The sequence below is a fragment of the Tursiops truncatus genome, chromosome 20 (genome assembly GCF_011762595.2).
Source record: "Tursiops truncatus isolate mTurTru1 chromosome 20, mTurTru1.mat.Y, whole genome shotgun sequence".
Lineage (NCBI taxonomy): Eukaryota > Metazoa > Chordata > Mammalia > Artiodactyla > Delphinidae > Tursiops > Tursiops truncatus.
In genome coordinates, this window is record NC_047053.1 from 6,258,662 (window position 1) to 6,277,262 (window position 18,601).

At 51.1% G+C, this 18,601-nt stretch overlaps 2 protein-coding genes across 8 annotated transcripts in view; one reads left to right on the plus strand and one right to left on the minus strand.

The window, feature by feature from the left end:
- ADPRM (ADP-ribose/CDP-alcohol diphosphatase, manganese dependent) overlaps nucleotides 1-18,601 on the minus strand; it is a 381,091-nt gene that overhangs the window by 256,206 nt on the left and 106,284 nt on the right. For all 7 annotated transcript variants that reach the window (XR_012328492.1, XR_012328489.1, XR_012328490.1 and 4 more), the window contains exon 5: nucleotides 6,839-7,023. The gene's annotated coding sequence lies outside the window, so the exon portion shown is untranslated. The remainder of the gene's footprint in view (nucleotides 1-6,838; nucleotides 7,024-18,601) is intronic.
- Nucleotides 3,820-17,473, plus strand: PIRT (phosphoinositide interacting regulator of transient receptor potential channels). Its single transcript, XM_033847996.2, has 2 exons — nucleotides 3,820-3,957; nucleotides 14,117-17,473. Exon 2 carries the CDS (start codon nucleotides 14,267-14,269, stop codon nucleotides 14,672-14,674), a length of 408 nt encoding a protein of 135 aa, XP_033703887.1. The 5' UTR covers nucleotides 3,820-3,957; nucleotides 14,117-14,266; the 3' UTR covers nucleotides 14,675-17,473.

The window sequence follows — 18,601 nt, forward strand, 5'->3', positions numbered from 1 at the left end:
GATGGCAGCCGTGCCCAAGGAGCAGGCGGCGCCTGCCCTCTGACCACACCCCGCCCCCCCGGCCGTCCAGGTCCAGGTCCTGCTCCTTCCGGGGGTCTCAGACCCCCACAAAAGGAGGGCCGGTTCTGGCAGGTATTGATGGCCCTGGGAACCACACCCCAAAAAGACGTTCTTTCCTGCCCTGCTGCACTCCCACTTGTTCTCGTAAATGCCACCAACCACTTCCTCCTCCGTGTCCCCGCTCCCCTACACCCAGCCCCAATCAGGAAATTCCCAATGCCTCCAGGGCGTTCTGATTCCCCACGCAGGACCCGACCCGGCTGCCGTCTCCACACTGTCTGCTCAATTAACACGTACTGAGAAAGAAAGGGGCAGTATCTCCTTGAGTGTCCCCCAAGGAAATACGGCATCTCGAGAACTGTCATGTAGGAGAAATAGAAACAGTTGAGGGAGAAGACCGACAGATAGACAAGGAACAAGAGCATCTCAAGAGACAAGAAGAGAAAAGCAAAGATGCAGGTGCTTTAGGAAATGGCCTCGTGGCTTAGAGAGTGGGATGCTTGACCAGCCAGAGAGATTGGTTAGGAAGACGCTTGACTTAACCGAATTTCTCAAGAAGACCAAGGGGTCAGACCGGGAGAGATTTAGGGCCAGAGTCCTATTTTCTTGGCCAGGGTACCCCCGACGGGAAAGGAAGGAAGGCAGAGGTTAACATAGGGGGCGGGGGAGCAGGTGGAAGGTGGTGGCCTCTCCCTGGGGCTGCCTGATCTAAGCAATTGCTTGGCATGATTTCCCCAGGCCCTGGAAAGCTAAAAGGCTTCTCCCGTCTTGGTGGCCGGTCCCAGCAGTACCACTGAGAAGCATACACAAAATGCAGCCCTGCCTGTGTCGCGGGTCTACTCTGAGGACCCAACAGCACGAGGCAAAAGGCCTCTGTACATTGTAAGATGGCTTGTGGATGTTCACTTGGCCATTTATTCCACATTGCCTGGCACCTCTGTGCCAAGACCCTGTCCTAGGATCACCGGCTGCAGCAGAAGTCAAGACCCAGCCCTTGCAGAAAAGAGGAAAATGTTAAATGACACCATTTAAGATCTGCACTTTAGCGCAGTTTCCAATTTCCATTTCTCTTACAGGAAGTCTCCAGTTGTCTGAAGCAGCCAGCCAGGTCCGGAATGTGGGTTCTCCAACTCACACGACCTGGAATCTTCAGTCACTAAATGGTGTGAACAGAGAAGGGAGTGACTGCTATGGAGGAGAGGGAGCTTGGGAGTCACAGCGCATAGGGCCGGCACTTGGGAGGACCCTGCTTTACGGAGACCTGACCATAAAAAGACGTTTCTGAGACAATCAGGGAAATGTGAGTGAATGGTATTAACATTAAGGAACGTTTACATTTCAAGTGAGATTATGATGGCATTGTGGTTATTGTTTTAAATAAGAGGAAGAAAGGAAGGAAGAAGGTCCTTATCTGTTACAGAGATACACATCTCCAGTGGCAAGGATTCACTAAAGAAGAGATGTCTGAGATTTCCTTTAAAATACTTTTTAAGAAAGAAGGGTGACAAATGAAAAAAAAGAAAAGAGCATTGGTCACCCCATCGAACCAGGGGTGATAGTTGGTCACCCCGTGCACCATGGGTGTGTGGACCACTAGGCTAGCCGGGTGAGGGGGGCAGAGCTAAGCCAGAGCAACTGTGAGCTACAGGATGGGGAAGGGGGGTGCCGCCAGCCATCCCCCAGGCAGGGCCTGCGCCTGCTTTCTGCCCCCTCGATACCACAACTGCAGCAGCAGCCCTGCCTCCTGGGGACACTTGGTGTCGATTGTCCACGGTCCAAGCTGGCTTCTCAAGCCCCCTCCTCTATCCTGCTAGGGAGGGGCCTGCAGACAGCACAGCTTCTACCTGGACCCAGATCCCCCTTAATTTGCATAGGTACATATATACACTTATATCATATGCATACATACACTATATATAATATATACATTATATCTAATATATATGTAATATATTAATCATATATCATGTATTATATGATTATATAATGTGTGAATATATATCATACAGAATATATCAATATGTACATATATTCATTAAGCACTTGCTATGTGCATTTTCTTATACAATTCTTCCAAAAACTCTCTAAGGTAGCAATGATCACATCCACTTAAATGAAAAAATTAAGGCTCAGGGAAGTTAAGTAATTTGTGCAAAGCCAAATATAAGAAGAATAATATAGCTCACATCCCTAACTGATAGGAGTATGTGGGGGAATACATGAATTACTGTACATTTATAAAGTACTTTAGACTGGTGCCCGACATGGAGGAATGCTAAATACGGATGTGTCTTTCTGATGGCTGCTACTACACTGCCTGCCACGCCCTGCAGAGGGCTGGGGGAAAGCACAGAAACCTGAACTGAGGGAAGAATAAATGATCTGATTATCTGCACTGCAAAATAATTCACCCCCGGGTTTCTTCACAAGCCAGGCCATTGAGTCTGACAAACCGATCTGAGTATAAAGGCAGAGCAAGCAACATCCTCAGAAGCCTTCAAGTCCAGCTCCCCTGGACACTCATCCCCTGATCAGAGAAGGCTTCGCTTCCACAGGAAGCCAGAGGAAAAGCCCCCTCAGCTCGACCCCCTCCAGCAGCTCGGTGGATGGCTGGCCCTCAGGGCCCTCTGCTTCTCTAGTCCTTTATCACCCATCAACCTCTGCAGAGCCTTCCCAGGCTGGAAACATCATGTTCATTTCACAAGCTACCAGGGATGGAAGATTCCCATTCCTGTCTTGGTCTTCGCTTCCTGGGGTCACTCCTGGGAGAGCCTCCCCTACAGGACACATAGCCTCCCCTACAGGCCCCCCATGTACCATTACCATAGCAGGGACCCCCCTTCACCCCGGAGCCCCCAACCAGCCAGAAGCAAGGCTTCTCATCCTTGAGTTGGTGTTAAGAGTGGAGGGTCAGCCTGGCTTTCAGGATTTTAGGCAATCTTGTTGGCTTCAGGGTACAGACCCACATCTTGAGACTGGGCAATTCAACACCTCACACCCAGCTTCCAAAAGCACAATGTGATGACTGTTAATAGAGATGGAAACCCCGCCCCACCACTGCAGTGATGTTTCTCACTCGTTTCTTATCACCATGATAAGTAACATGAAAAATACAGGGGCACAGTCAGGAAAGCCGGGAGAAGCAAGGATGAACATGCTACTTTGCCCCCAGTTCAGAGATGTCTGGGCCTGGGGTGGGGTAGGACCCTATATGCTCATCTGACCTTTGTCTGTGGGTTCCTGGTATTTTGTCACACAAGGTGTCCACCCATAGGGCTTGGGAATTCCCCAGAGGTAACCCTGCCATCTTGGAACAGAGGATGTTAAGTAAGTCTACACATGCTTTCTCCAACATCCAGAACAAACAGGGCTCCCAGGTCTCACAGCCAAGGCCTGCACTGGACAGAGCTAGTGTAGACTCTGGGTAACCCACTCTTTGGCCTGTCACCACCGCCGTCACCATCACACGCTCCAGCATCCCCGGAACTCCAGGTCTCCTGATTTCTGAGCCTGGGTCAGGAGAAGCAGCCCTGGCCCAGACACCAGCCTCATGCACATCTCCCCGAAACTTGAAGACAGACTGCAGAGAAACTTCATTAATTTTTCACAAGATTCATCTAATAGAGGCTGAGCAGAGCTGAGCTAAAGCCCTATCACAAGTACCTCTGCCAGCGGCCCGCCAAGGGTTAACCCATTAGCCCACATCCTGTGAGCTCATCATCCCCACTGGAGCCTGTTCTTGGCGGGGATTCGCTGCACAGCGGCTCCTGGATGGGGCCAGGGAGGCTTCCTCAGGCTGCCATGAGAACTTGAGCAGAAGCTCATTGCCGGCTTCCTCCTGGTGCAAGCTGTGTGTGAGCCCCAGGTCCCCCATCTTCCCCAGGGACATCAAGGACAGTAAGTAAGGAGGGGACATGTCCCTCTGCCCTTCCTTCCATTTCCCCAGAGGAACGAGCTGGTTTTAACTTTGCTTTAGAGTGTGTGTTGGGTCTGTGAACTGGAGTTAGGAGGCAGCTGTGCATGGCTGGCAAAGGGGAGGGGGCTGTGCCCTGGGAGGGCAGGGGGTGAGCCAGCCGCCAGCAGGCTAGAGGGGCTGCCCTGTGAGAACTGTGGCAGGGAGGAGGGGCTGTCCCGGCTCTGCACCTGGAGGAGGGGAAGCTGTGTGCAGGTGGCTGCTTCCACCCTGCCGGACAGCATTTGGGCTTCACCCTTCACAGCCATTGGCAGAAAGGGCTGGGCAGGAACCACCCTCCCAAACCTCGACAGAGGCAGGAACAAAAAAGCCAGACGTCGAGGTGCAAGGCCACCCTCAGATCCTAGAGTGCATGGGCGGGACCTCACACCCAGACCATCCTCCTGGGCATCCCACATCAGACCTCAGCATCTGTGGGCCCATCCCTCCCAGCTGCAGGTGTGGCAGGCAACCAGGGCAGGTGTCAGGAAAACAAGTCGCAGCATGCGGGCTGGGCAGGCTCCATGTCGGAAAGGGGAAATGAGGCTGGCATATATAAACATGGTAGGGCAGACGTGTGCCACGGGGACCATACCCCCAGGTAAAAGCAGACATTATCACCTGGCTATCTTTCCACTTTGTAACCGGGCAGGGCCTGGGCGCCGGCTGCGTGATGTGAAGAGCGAGGTGAGTGGCACTGTCTAGGTGGAGTGTGACCTTTGAAGAACTTCCCTTACTAGAAGCACTGTGGGCGGTGACAGACAGGTGCCCTGGTGACAGCAGCAGAAGATTCAGAAACACTCTGGCCTCTGCTTTATCAGCTCAGGCACTAGGCACCACTCACCTTATCAGAGGGATGGGGTCACCAACCGAATGTCTTGTTGCGGGGAGGACAGCCACTTGCAGTGACAGCTGGGTGAGGCATTGTGGGGACTCCAGTGGGGAGAGAGCAAGACCCTCCACAACTCAGGAATTCCAAATACAAACCCACGCTTGGGGTCTTTCTCAGGAATCGTGTTATTTCTATCACTTGTGTTTCGCAACCTGCCCCTGTTCTCCCACCAGACGACCCTTCCCTCTGGGCCCACCTCCTGGCTGTGAGACATGTGCCCGCTCTCCCCTGCTTTTGGTCCTTGCAATTCCCAGAATAGTCCAGCTCCTATCAGGGAGGAGAAGGTTGGGAAGGGACAGATAACTCCAGACCCAAGCCCAGTGGGGCTTCTTATGATATCAGGGTTGCCAGATACATTACAAAGGGATGCCAGTTACCTTTGAATTTCTCATAAACAACAAATACATTTTGGTATAAGGATGTCCTGGGCAATATTTGGAACAGTCTTATAAGAAAAACCATTTGTTGCTTATCTGAAACGCAAATTTAACTGGGCATCTTGTCATTTTATTGGCTAAATCTGGCAACCTATTAATATTGATGGTAGTGAAGGGGAAGGGCAGGCTCCATCCTTGAGCAAGCAGAGTGCAGTATAAAGACCAGGATTTGGGGTCAGGCAGCTCTGAGCCTCAATTTCCTCATCTGTAAAATGGGAATGATAATAAGAGTACCATCGTAGTAGAGCTATTAAAAGAGATGCTCCAGGTGAAGAAGGTGGCAGGTACCACGCATTTTGTGCCCCACTGGGATGATGGTGGTAGTGGCTTTGTGGCCTATGTCACAGGCCTCTTGCTGCTCTGCTGGCTGCAGCTCAGGGCCCCCGGCTTCAGCCCCCACGTCCTCAGCAGCTCCACCCATCAGGGCCGGCCTAACCCCTCACCCAAAGCAGCCACCCCTGCAATTCTGTGCATGGCCAGTGCCCCCATTTCAAATATGCTCGCCATTCACTGTTCCTCCAGTTTAAAAAAAAAAAACAAAACCAAAACCTCAAAACCATCCCAAAGGGGAGCAGGACAGACTCGAACCCAGGCTCTGGAGCCAGACAGGCTCCAAAACTCCCCTTTCTAACCTGGTTCACTACTCGTCTGCTGAGTAACGTTGGGCAAGTCATTTAACCTCTCTGATCCTGTTTCCTCACCTGCAAAATGAGGTAATAACTGTCCCATCCTCAGTGACTTGTCAGGAAGGTTAAAGGACACAATGCAGATAAAGCACTCAGCCTGGTTCCCAGCCCACAAGAAGAGTCCGAGAAATGACAGTTATTGTTACTGTATGAAAAGCGTCGACGCCCCCCTAACGCACTGTGTGCTGCTTCTCCTTTGGAGAAGCTGCTTGGGGAACCTTGAAGACTTCACGAAGGCCAGCCAGTGGAGGGCAACCAGACTTGGTGAGGTGTCCATCCATCAGAGAGCATGGAGGGAGGGGAAGGGGATGGGGAACAGGTCAGAGGGTCTCCTCACACCTGCCTCTCCTGCCCCCTCATTAGCCAGTCCCATCTGACCACCCCGGCTCTAAGAACACAGGTCATACTTGACAGTTGTATGGAGAGGAACAGCAATGGCGACCTGACGCTGCCGTGCCGAACCTTCCTGCCACAGCTCCCCTATTTGATGAATCATTTCACAAATGTCTGGCAAGTCCTAAGCCCCAGCCAGGCGCTGAGCTACCTGCTGGAGCGCATAGGAAGCTGAGGAAGCCCCAGGCCCGGCCCTGCAACTGCTGCCCCATTAAGTGGTTCATTTCAGACACTCGAGAATCTACCGGAGGGAAAAGTGTTTGCTCCTTATTCTCCTGGACACTCACTGTTGCTTGCCAGCTGTCATGGTCCACACACCCCACCCAACCAGCTGTTGGCGGATGAATATATGAGTGCGTGAGAAACAGCCAGAAAGTTCCTGCTGTTGTCTCCCCTCTCATCTGAGACATCACTTTACCTTGTTTGTCAGAGACACCACTGAGCGGGCAAATGGGGACGCCTGGAGCTCCTCTTTGGAGAGGGACGTCATCTTCTTAGTTGTGTCTGCAGCTCCGCGTCTAGCAGAGGGTAGACACGGGGGCTGCTCGGAGTGTGTTTGCTGCAGTGTTGGGGAGAGCTGTGAGCCGAGTGCTGTGTAGTAACCTGGGGAACACAAGGTCAAAGGGCAAACACTCAGTGGATATCTGCAGACAGGGTTTTCGAATACCTGGCCAATTACAAACACACGACAGATAAGGAGACCAGCTCTAACAAGATCAAGAGACAGTCCCTTCTGTACACACTTGTTTGGCCAACCAAACCCAGTCTTTGCTCTGCCCAGGGCCTCCTGGCTCCCTGAAAGTCTGTTTTCCTTCAAGGGATGGTATCTTTCCAGAGACAAGGTGAAAATGGTGAAATTCTTGTTCTCTCTCTCTCCTCTCTCTCTCTGTCTCCCTCCATCTCCATCTCCATCTCTCACATCCATCCCCATCTTCATCTCCACCTGCATGCTCATCTCCATCTCCACCTCCATCTCCATCTTCATCTCCACCTCCATCTTCATCTCCACCGCCACTTCCATCTTCATCTCCACCTCCAACTTCATCTCCCTCTCTACCTCTCATCTTCACCTCCACCTCAATCTCTCATATCCATCTCCATCTCCACCTCCATCTCCACGTCCTCCTCCATCTCCATCTTCTGTCCCCAAATCCCAATTTCTCAAAGAAGCACCTTCTCTTTCTTTCAGGATCTCCTCTTCCTCAGAATCAGCACATGGCGTTTCCCATAAGGGCCAGGTGACTCTCTCACCTCACAGATTTCCCTTTAACATCTCTGCCCTATTCTGGGGTCATTCTGCCCCTGCCCATGCCCCTACTTTCCTTTTCTGGGGTAATGTGTTTCCTGCCCTCACCTCTACCCTGGATCCCCAAGTTCCATCATATGACTTCAACCATTATCAACATTCTGCTATTCTTGGTTTAACTATACTTTCGCCTGCTCCCCAGCCTGACCCCCTTTATTATTATTATTATGATTTTTACAGTTCTTTTTTTGCAGGGTATAATTTACACACATCACAATGCACAAATCTTAGTGTACTATATTGAAAAATGGGTCCCCCATGTAACCCCACCGATATCAAGAGATAGAACATTTCCATCGACCCCAGAAGGTCCCAGTTGGTTCCTCCCCACCCCTACAACCACTGTTTTGAGATGTGTCACCTTAGCTTAGTTCCTAGAAGGTTCTAGAATGTCATATAAATGGAAACATACACTATATGTACTCATCTATATCTGACTTCCTTCACCCATCATGTCCATGAGACTCATCCATGCTGTGTGTGCATCAGAAGTCTGTTCCTTTTTATTGTTTAGTAGTATTCCATTGTGTGAATATACCTTTTCTCCTGCTCATGGACATTGGGTTGTTTTGTGGTTTGGGCTATTATGAACAAAGCTGCTATGAATATTCTTAAACAAGTCTTTGGTGGACATAGGTTTTCATTTATCTTGGACAAAGAAATATCTAGGAGTGGGATTGCTGGTTCAAAGGGAAGGCGTATGTTTCACTTTGTAAGAAACTACCGGACCTTGCTCCAAAGCGGCTGTACCATATTACGTTCCTACCAGCAGTACACAAGAGCTCCAGTTGTTCCCCACTCTCACCAACATTTGCATTGTGAGATGTTTAAATTTTAGCCATTCTAGTGAGTGTGTGGCTGTATCTCCTTGTGGTTTTAGTTTGTATTTCCTGTCGAATGTCAATCTCAAGCCCTTTTGCATGGGTTTCTTCTTCATCTATTTGTCTTCCTTTGTAAAGGGTCCGTCCAAATCATTTGCCCATTTTTAAAATTGGGCTGTTTGTGTTACTAATCTCATGTATTTCAGATGCAAATCTTTTGACAAATATATATTTTGCTAAAATTTTCTCCCAGTCCATAGCTTGCCTATTCATTTTCTTCCCAGTAGCTTTTAATGAGGCAGGAGTTTTAAATTATTATGAAATCTAATTTATTGATTTTCTTTTACTTCCTCGGTTATTGCCTTCTCTGTCCTAAGAAATTTTGCCAACCTCCAGGTCACAAAGATATTCTCCTATATTTTGTCCTAAAACTTTATGGTTTTAGCTTTTATGTTCAGGTTATGTCCATGATCCATCTCGAATTCATTTTTTGTTGATGGTATGAGGTGAAGACAAGTTTCATTTTTTTCCATATAAACATTCAGTTATTCCAGCACCATCTGTTGAAATGACTTTCTTTTCCCCATGCAACCGTTTTGGTGTATTTGTCAAAAAGCAGTTGTCCTCAGTTACTCTTTGGCCTGTGGGGCTGGTTACTAGGGAAGGCATTCTGACTTCCTGGAAGTCTTACTTACAGATTGTAGTCTGGCTCCCTGTGCCAGTTATTGTAGATAACGGGGTGGCTTCCTGGGCTGGTTGCTGCAGGTTGTGGGTCAGAGTTCTCTTCTTATACATGTCTGGTCACCGTCCATCAGTATATTCAGCGTCTCATTTATTACAAACATTTGCAAACATACGTAAAAGTAGAGATCATAATATAATGAACTTCCATGTATCCGTCACCCGGATTTTATAACCTTGAACATTTTGTCATATTTGAGTTGGAGTTTGATGCTTCCATGTGAATCACGGCATCATGACAATTCGTCTCTGTAGGTGGTTTCAAGATTATCTCCATATCTATAAAGACGCTTTCTTCTGTGTCCGCAATATCGTCGTCATAATACAAATTTTAAATCCTTAGCGTCGTCTAATATCCAATCCAGATTCAAACTTCCCTAAAATTATCTCGAAATGTACAATTGGTTTCTTCTAGTCAGAATCCAAATAATGAACATATTGCATTTAGTTATATTTTAAAATTTCCTCCAGCGGTCATATCACGGCGTACAGCTCAAAAGGTACACACCCATGTAATTGGCTGTAGCCAGATCGAGAGTCAGAGCACGATGGTACCCCAAAGGTCTCCATCATGTCCCCCTTCCAGCCACCATCCCCACTGAAGGTAACCACTGTCCTAACCTCTAATGGCATAGATGGTCTTACATGTTTTTGAACTTTCTGTAAATGGAAGAGGTGTCTGGCCTCTCTTGCTCAGCGTCAATGTTTGGGGTCCTGCATGGACAGGCGTGTGGTTCATTCTTTACTCCTCATGCTGTGTAGCCCCAGACCAGTGCCCCCTCACCACACCAGCCTGTGGCCTGTCTGTCGCTAGTTCTGTGCTACAAATACGTCTCTACCCAGTACCTCTGCTTCCTGACACCCCAGACGCGGCCTCCAGAGCGGGGGAGAAGGACCCAATCTCCCTTCTCAAGTTGCTGCCCTGGGGGCTGAGCCGACAGGCAAATCTGCGTTTAGTCCAGGAGGCCCGAGCCTCGGGCCTTCCGCTGGCTCTTCTCAGCTCAGCCCCTCGGGCCCTCGGTCCTCGGCCACCTCTGAGGTGTGGGGACATTAACCGACAGTGAGTGTGTTCCTGTTTTAGGGTTTCCATAACAAAGTACCACAAACGTAGCCACTGAAAACAATGGAAGTTTGTTCGGTCACAAGGGAAAAAATCAAGGTGTCCTCTGAGTTGCTCCTTCCAGAGGCTCTGAGGAGAGTCCGCCCCATCCTCTCTCCCGCCATGCGCCCTTGTCCTGTAGGGGCATCACTTCACCATCGGCCTCCATCTTCACGTGGCCTCCCCGCTGTGTGTCACATTTCCTCTCCTTTCTCTACAAGGACGCAGGTTCTTGGACTTGTCTGTTTGAGGATGAGCTCGCCTGGAGATCCTTCCCTTAATTACAGCTGCAAAGACTCTTATTCCAAAGAAGGTTACTTTCTGAGGGTCTGAGTGGACAAGTCCACCCACTGCGGGAAGTGAGGGATCCTCTGAGACAGACAAACCAAACCCGCAGGAACTGAGGACCTGGAAGTGTGCTTCTTCTCACTGAACCAGCTCCCCAGGGGTTACGTGCTCCCCACCCCACAGGACTGCAGCATCAGGCCCAAGCCCTTTGAGCACCTGCTGAGTGCCGGTGGAGGGGGACTGCTGGGTAGAGGAGGCGTATAAACCAGCAGAGGCCCTGAGGCAGTCTGCAAACTAGGAGCAGAGTTTCTCCACCAGACTGACCCTGCCCCCAGGAGGCGCTTGGCAAGGTCTAGAGACATTTCTGCCTATCATGACTGGAGGGGTTTGCTACTGGCATCTGGTGGGTAGAGGCCAGGGATATTACTAAGTATCCCACAATGCTCAGAACAGCCCCTGCAGCAAAAAATTACTGGCTCCCAAACGTCAATAGTGCCACTGTTGAGAAACCCTGGTATCAGAAAAAGAAATCGGATCTTTTAGGACTTCAATAAGATGTTAAAAAACTCGTACTGCCCCTGAGATGGTGATTTTCAGGAAACCTGGGTTCTCAGAATTTGAGTTTGATTCACCAACCTATGGACCTATACAAAATAGTTTTAAAAGTCCCTCAGCCTAACTTCTTTATTGTACAGATGAGAAAACAGGGACCGAGAAAGAAAATAACTATTGCAATAATAATAGCAACCAGGGTCATGTCTTAAACTCCTGCAACATATCACACAATGAAGTGGGGTCTTGTGAAACCTGACAGTCGCCGCTGCCCTATGAGGCAGACATGCTGTTATCCTTATTCTATATATGTGACTAGGGAGTCTCAGGTGGGTTCAGACAGCGGTCCCTCTGCTGTCAGAGACCTGGATCTTTCTGTCACACCAGACCCTGCAAGTAAGCTCAGTGACGTGCTGCAACCATGAAGGAACCCAGCATGGCGTTCACCCCACAGCCAACCCCGCCTGCCCCTTGTGTTTAGAGTTGCTGCCACCTCCTGCCTGGTAGGGGTGGGGGTGGGGGGAGAAGGCACGGAGCTCAGCCTTGTTCAAGGGAGGAGAAGTGCTCTCCTCCAGTCAGTGCCCGGAAGATGAACCCCCCGACCATTCACTGTCCCAAGGACCCACCCTCTTCCTAAGTAAGGCCACTAAATGAAAGGTTCCCATTCTTTGGGATTTCGTGAGGTATTACAATTTACATAGATAGATAGATAGACAGATAGATAGATGATAGATAGATAGATGATAGATACATGATAGATAGATAGATGATAGATGATAGATAGATGATAGATGATAGATAGATGATAGATAGATAGATGATAGATGATAGATAGATGATAGATGATAGATAGATGATAGATAGATAGATGATAGATAGATAGATGATAGATGATAGATAGATAAATGATAGATAGATAGATGATAGATAGATAAATGATAGATAGATAGATAGATGATAGATAGATGATAGATAGATAGATAGATAGATAGATGATAGATAGGTGACAGATAAAGTAGATAGAAATCTACACAGGATGACTGACTTCTGATCTTGGCCAGTACGGATACCAACAAAACCAATGATCATCTTCCCTCACAGTCGTTTCATGAAATGAATATTCCAATGCCAAAATAAAAGAAGGAAGGACATAATCTCAGAGTAAAAATAGTTCTTTAAATAAATAAATGTACCATTATGAAAAACTTAACATCAGTGTTATCTCTCCATTGTAGAGTGATTCCCTATACAATTACTTGTCTCTGTCAGTCCTTACTCAGTGAGAGGTTATTCTACTGCAGGATGCAGCCCTAAAGTGAACAACTCAGGCCTTGTCATGGCGGAAGGACCCTCAGGGATCATTCTGACCAGCTCGGTCTAGTACAATGAGCTTTGAGTCCAAAAACCTTGGCCTGGATCCCAACACAGCCACCTACGAAGTTGGGGGGAGGCTTGGGCCACGATCCTAAATCTCACTGGGCCTCAGCCTCTGCCCTCCTAAGAGGGGAATAAACATGCGACCTCCTGGCAGGGCCAAAGAGCATGCGCTAGGCGCGGCCAGCAAGGCGCAGTTGGCCGCACCTCTCACTCGGCATCCAGGAAGCCGTCCTCCCTGCATCTGCCGTGGCTGCCTCGCACCCCAGTGGCAGCTCTCCCGGGAGCTGGTCCTTCCCCACCCAGCCCGGTGACCCTCGGGCACAACTAGACTCGTGCCTTCCCGTTAATACTCCTCCAACACAACACCCCGAACATCTGAAGGCAGCAGGTGCTTCTGCCCTGGGATTTGCTGCCAAGTGGGGAAAGGGCCACCTGGAGAGACCATCCTACCAAAGATGTCAAAACCCCACAGGAGAAACCAGGTTGCAGTAACCAACGCCAGCTCCCCGGCTAGGATTTCACCACACGCCTCGTAAGCCCTGCTCTCCCCACCGAGCCCACAGGCGAAAAGGAGAGATCACTTTAAGAGTGTTGACGTCACTTACGCAAATACTCCTCGGGACCCACAGGGCAGCAGCGGGACACCTGTGAGCCCCTACTTATAAAAGCCCGTCGTCGTATTTTCCAAAGTCTTCGGAAGCAGAGATCCCGATATCCTCTCTCTAGAGGAGCACACACGAATGTGAATATCCACATTCTGAAGGCGTGGCGATTCTACAATTCCTATTCCCCCTGGGATGCAGGGAAGGGGTCTTGTTCGGCAAAGTGGGAGCACTGGCCCAGTGGTCCGGGCCTGAGCTGCTGTGAGGGGTGAGTTGAGGAAATTACTTGGAACTGAGCATTGCAGGAAGTGTGGAAGGAGAATGTGCTCACTACAGGACCCTTCCACATTTAGAGGTGTCTTGATAGAGGGGAAGCAGCAGGTTCGAGTGCTGGGCTTGGGAGCCACCAGCTTCACACACCATCTCCTTTATCCTGATACCCTGGTTTCCGAATGCAACCCCTCCCACCTCTCACCCCGTCTGGAACCCACTGTGACTGGGATTGAGTAGCCCACCTTCCCAGGAAACTTGCTGCTGTGGAAAGAAACCCCTCCCATCCCGCTCCCAAAGAGGGACAGTAGTAAATGCTGTTTGAGCGGGGCCTGAGCTGGCCAGACCGCAAAGAAGAGGAAGAACCTGGGGCCCCGGGAGGAGGGACTGGAGGGGAAGCCAAGGACCAAGGCCGTAACTCACTCAAGACCACACAGCAAGAAAGCGGCTGGGTCTGAAAATAAGATGCCGCTTCATAAACTGTAGCTTTTGCCCGTTTTCTTAAAGGCCACCACTGTTCCCTGCTTTAAATAACAAGAGCGGTTGCTCAGAGTGATATAATATTTATCTCTCACAAGGAAAAAGAATACCACCTTGAGTGGCTTCTTATTTATGTGGATCTCATCTGCTTCTCTTTTAGCTTCAGCACAAAAACCCTGCACTGCCCTCCACTAAGAGCCAGGCTGGAGACAGATGCTGAGAACAGCAAGGCTGTACAAGGATTCCCCCGGCCTCGTCCTTGCTTCTAACCAGTGCTGGTACCAGGTGCCCGGTCCCGGGAGCCGTGACCATGGAGGCTCTCCCCAAGGACGTGGAGGTCAACGAGAAGTCTCCAGAATCCAAGGACCTGCTGCCCAGCCAGACCGCCAGCTCCTTGTGCATCAGCTCCAGAAGTGAGTCTGTCTGGACCACCACCCCCCGGAGTAACTGGGAAATCTACCGCAAGCCCATCATCATCATGTCCGTGGGCGGTGCAATCCTCCTGTTCGGTGTGGTCATCACCTGCTTGGCCTACACCCTGAACCTGGGTGACAAGAGCCTCAAGGTCCTTAAGATGATAGGGCCCGCCTTCCTGTCTCTGGGACTCATGATGCTGGTATGCGGGCTGGTGTGGGTGCCCATCATCAAAAAGAAACAGAAGCAGAGACAGAAGTCAGTTTTCTTCCAGAGCCTCAAGTCCTTCTTCCTGAATCGCTGATGACGGTCTCGCCCTCTGTCCTCCCCACCACCCTGCCACCTCGACCAGGAGAAGATGTGATAACCAACATCCAACATCCCCGGCCCCTTGAGAGGTGGAGTCTTCCGTAAAACTGATGCAGGCAAACCCTCTCCTGGGCCCCGTGGAAAAGAGCGAGCTCGGGGCTGCGCCCTCCATGCAGCTGGGAGGTACCGCGGGATGATCTCATTTAGTCTCTCTGTTATCACTGACGTTCCCTCAGATCCTGGCCGTGGCCATCGCCTTTCATGGCTCTCATCCCAGCCTGTGCAGCCAGGTGTCACTCATCTAACGCTCTCTGCCAAGTGCTGTGCATGTTGGGAAATTCCTTGAGGTGGGCCATGCCCCAAGAAGAACCTCCTGTTTACATATCTGAGTGCCTGAACTGGATTCTGCATTTGCTTCCTTCTAGAACCCAAGCTGACCAACGGAGGTCCTTCGCAGAGGGAAGGGAAGTTCTGACCATTGGGTCTGCCCACCCCAGATCTCTCTGTGGGCAAGATGCTGGCTTGCATTTCAAGAGATCGGACAAGTCACAAGTATCAAACATTCCAAAGAGTGAGCAGTGAAAGGTGGCCGGGGAAGGACTTTCCAGGACGGCACATTTCCCCTAGAAATGGCCCTGGGAGTCAGCCAGTGAAGAAATTTAACCCTTAGTTGTATAGAATTTATACCAGAGGTAGTGAGGTGCGCTAGCAGGTGTCACAGACTCCCCTGACCTTCTAACTCCTTCTCCGTGACTACTCTTCCCTCTGAACTTGACACTTAGCCAAGGACAAGCGTGTGTTGCCCTAACTCTCTCTTTCCCCCACCCCATGACTCTAGAACAGCCAGGTGGAGAAGGACGCTGTAAGATTTTTCTCTCCTTCTCCCCCGTCAAGAATCAAAACCAAGAAGCTTGAATTCCACATCTGAGTGTCTGTAGATTTCCAGCGATGGAATTTTCTTTAGAAAATCCCAACTTCTGCTCTCCCTGCCCCCACTCACCAACATGCGTTTAAACCTTCAGTGAGGGCCCTGCTCTGGGCCAGGCCCCGGGGTGAGAGCAAGACAGATGGTCCCTGGGCTCATCTTCTGTATAAAGTGAGAGACAGCCAGAGCACCAGGCGGCCAGAACACCCCGGGATGAGTACTTTCTGAGGAAACGAGGATGGGGGCAGGAACGCGGAGGGGACATCTGTCCCAGCCCTGGGAGAGGACGGAGGGCGTGCTAGAGGCTGTGCCATCCACACAGAACCAAAGGGAATAGGAGAGCTGGCGACGAGGGCAAAGAAAGGCACTCTAGGCGGGAATGGTGTGTGCAGAGCTGGGGTGGGAGGGGAGCGGGATACAGTTAGGAAACAGCATGGCAAGCTCCCTAACCTCCCGAATGGTCACCTGAGCCCCTGTCTCGGCCTGCCTCCCCCTGCTTCCCCAAGTGCCTTAGTGCAGCTTCTCGGGGCTCATCAAGGGGCCTCCTGGGTCTGTGGCAAAGACTATAGACCTCCTGGGTCTGTGGGAGATTCCAGGGGCCCACCACACAGAGAGCACCCGTATGGTTAAGTGCTCCCCAAATCTGGGGTTTCCTGCGGCATCCAGAGGCCCTTAGGTGACAGACCAGGAGGGTACCTGCAAGAAAGCCACGCTGCCCTAGGTCTGAGGCCCAGCGGACAGCATCTGATAATGAGGGGAAGGTTTCCTCGGCCTTCTGCCCATGAGCCCATCCCATCACTATGTCACCATGACAACCTTTCTCTCTTTCCCTCCTTCTCCCCCCCCCACCCCGCCGTCTCTCTTTCTCTCTCTCTCTCCATCAGGCCTCCATGTATCTCCATCCTTCATGGTGGTTCCATATGCAAAGTCAGAACCCCACCTGTTCCCTCTGCATCATGGGAAACTCCATGGAGGCAGCTACCCGTGACATGGGGACACCCCCCTGCCCCACCCACCTAAGGAGCCAGAGTTTGGGGAGCTTCACCCAGAATGACCGTGTCTCTCATTCAGACAGCGTGGCCAGGTCGTCTAGCCCACCTGTCCCCTGCACACAGGCAGTCAGGACCAATCATGGGGGACGTTGCAAGTACTGTGTCACTAATTGTGGTCCCAGTGCCTCAAGTGACCGGGCTTACAGAGGGTTTCCATTTCTCCGACGTGAACGCAGATTCCACATCAGCCCTAAAATGTCACTCTCACATTCCCTGATGCTTTCTTACATGGGAGCAAATGGGGAGGATGCCCAGCTGGCTCACTGGGAATCCACACTTCCAGGGTGTCATTTCCTCTCCCCACAAGCTTATCGAGTAGGCGCAGCTGAGGGAGGAGGGCCCAGGCTGATGCTGTACCACGCGTGTCCTGGCGGAGGGCAGTTTGGGGACGACACGACTCTAGAAAGTGTCCCAGGCCTGGACTCACCTTGGAGTCTCCAGCAATCTGGCCCACATTCCCCATTCCTCAACCTAGTGCTCAGCAGGAAAAATGAGGACAAATCCCCAAAGCATCATTCACCCCCACCGGGATCCCTTATATGAATGCGGACCAAGGAACACGCCAGGGTCACACTGAGGGGCTTCTGCCAAAGACCATCGCCACACAGAAGCCCTAGGAATGGCTGTGCCCAGATCAGATGCCACGTTTCTGGAAAACAGCATCGCCACCACGACTCCTCCCATGCCGTGGATGGGAGGTCAGGACCAGCATCGTGCGTTCGGCTACTGGATTGTATTATCCCACCCATGGCTGTTCTGTTTGGAAGGGTTCCATTTAATCTGAGTGCTAAAAGAACTGCTGGGATGTTGAATTGTATCCTGTCTGACAGTGTCTGCTGTGTTTTCATTCTGTTTCATCAGGAATTCCAGGCTCTACCACTGAGTCATTCCTCTAAAATGCCTCCCAGCCCCAGCCCCATCACCATGCGCCCTTCCTCGAAACGTGCTGTCTGGGAGAAAGGGTTTCCCAGACATGTGTGGGTTGCATGCCTGGTCCCTTGGGTGCCTCACAGGAGCCGAAGGCCCCACTCTGAGATGCTGACGGGGCACACAGAGCAGGAGCTCCTGACTCTTTCGCTCCCTACAAGCTCAGCACTGGGAGATGGAAAAAGAACCTTCCTGGATGAATCAGTGGTCCAGGGTGAGGCAGGCAGGTACCCCAGGGTCAGCCTGCCAATGTGCCCAGGAACCCCAGAGAACAAGCCCAAGAAGGGATGGCAGCCCAGCCCCCAGGACCTCCATGGCCCGCCCCTTCCTTCTAAGCCCTTCTTCCTTCCCCTGGCCCAGCGTCTTCTGCTCCTCTAGGTCTGTAATCCCGACCCTCTCCGACTTGGCTCCCACCAGACTCCCCGTGTCCTTGACTTTCTGCTTGCTCTATCCTCAGAGAAAAAGAAAGCATCGCTCTGGATCTGGACAAGCCAGCTGCATTTCAGTCCTCCTCAGATTCCTGCAGCATTGCAGAGTCACGACACCCCGCTCCCTCCTGTCCCCCACACCCATCACTTCGTCACCATCTCCAGCCCTTAGAGATCAGAGGTCCCCGGAAAACTAAAACTCAGAGCCCCAAATGTGTCTGATACTAAATGGTGCAAGGGAATCACCTGGGCATGTGCCCGGTGAAGCTTCTGGGCAACGCCAACCTGATGCCTTAACTCACTCAATCCTTTCCAAAAGCCTGCTGGAGGCACTGTTGTTATCATCCTCCCCGTTTTACAGATGAAATAAGTGAGACACGGGGACACTGAGCTAGGACATCAAGCCACGATGAAAATCCAGGTGAGCTGGTTCCAGGGGCCACACACATGACCCCCACCCGATTCACTCTTCGGAGGTGCTGAGGGGCAGCAGAAGGCACCAGGGTCGCCGTGCTGGGCTCCGGGCTGCAAGGTGGGGACAGCAGGAGTGGAGCTTGGGTCAGTAGACAGGCCAGGGGTGGGAGCACAAA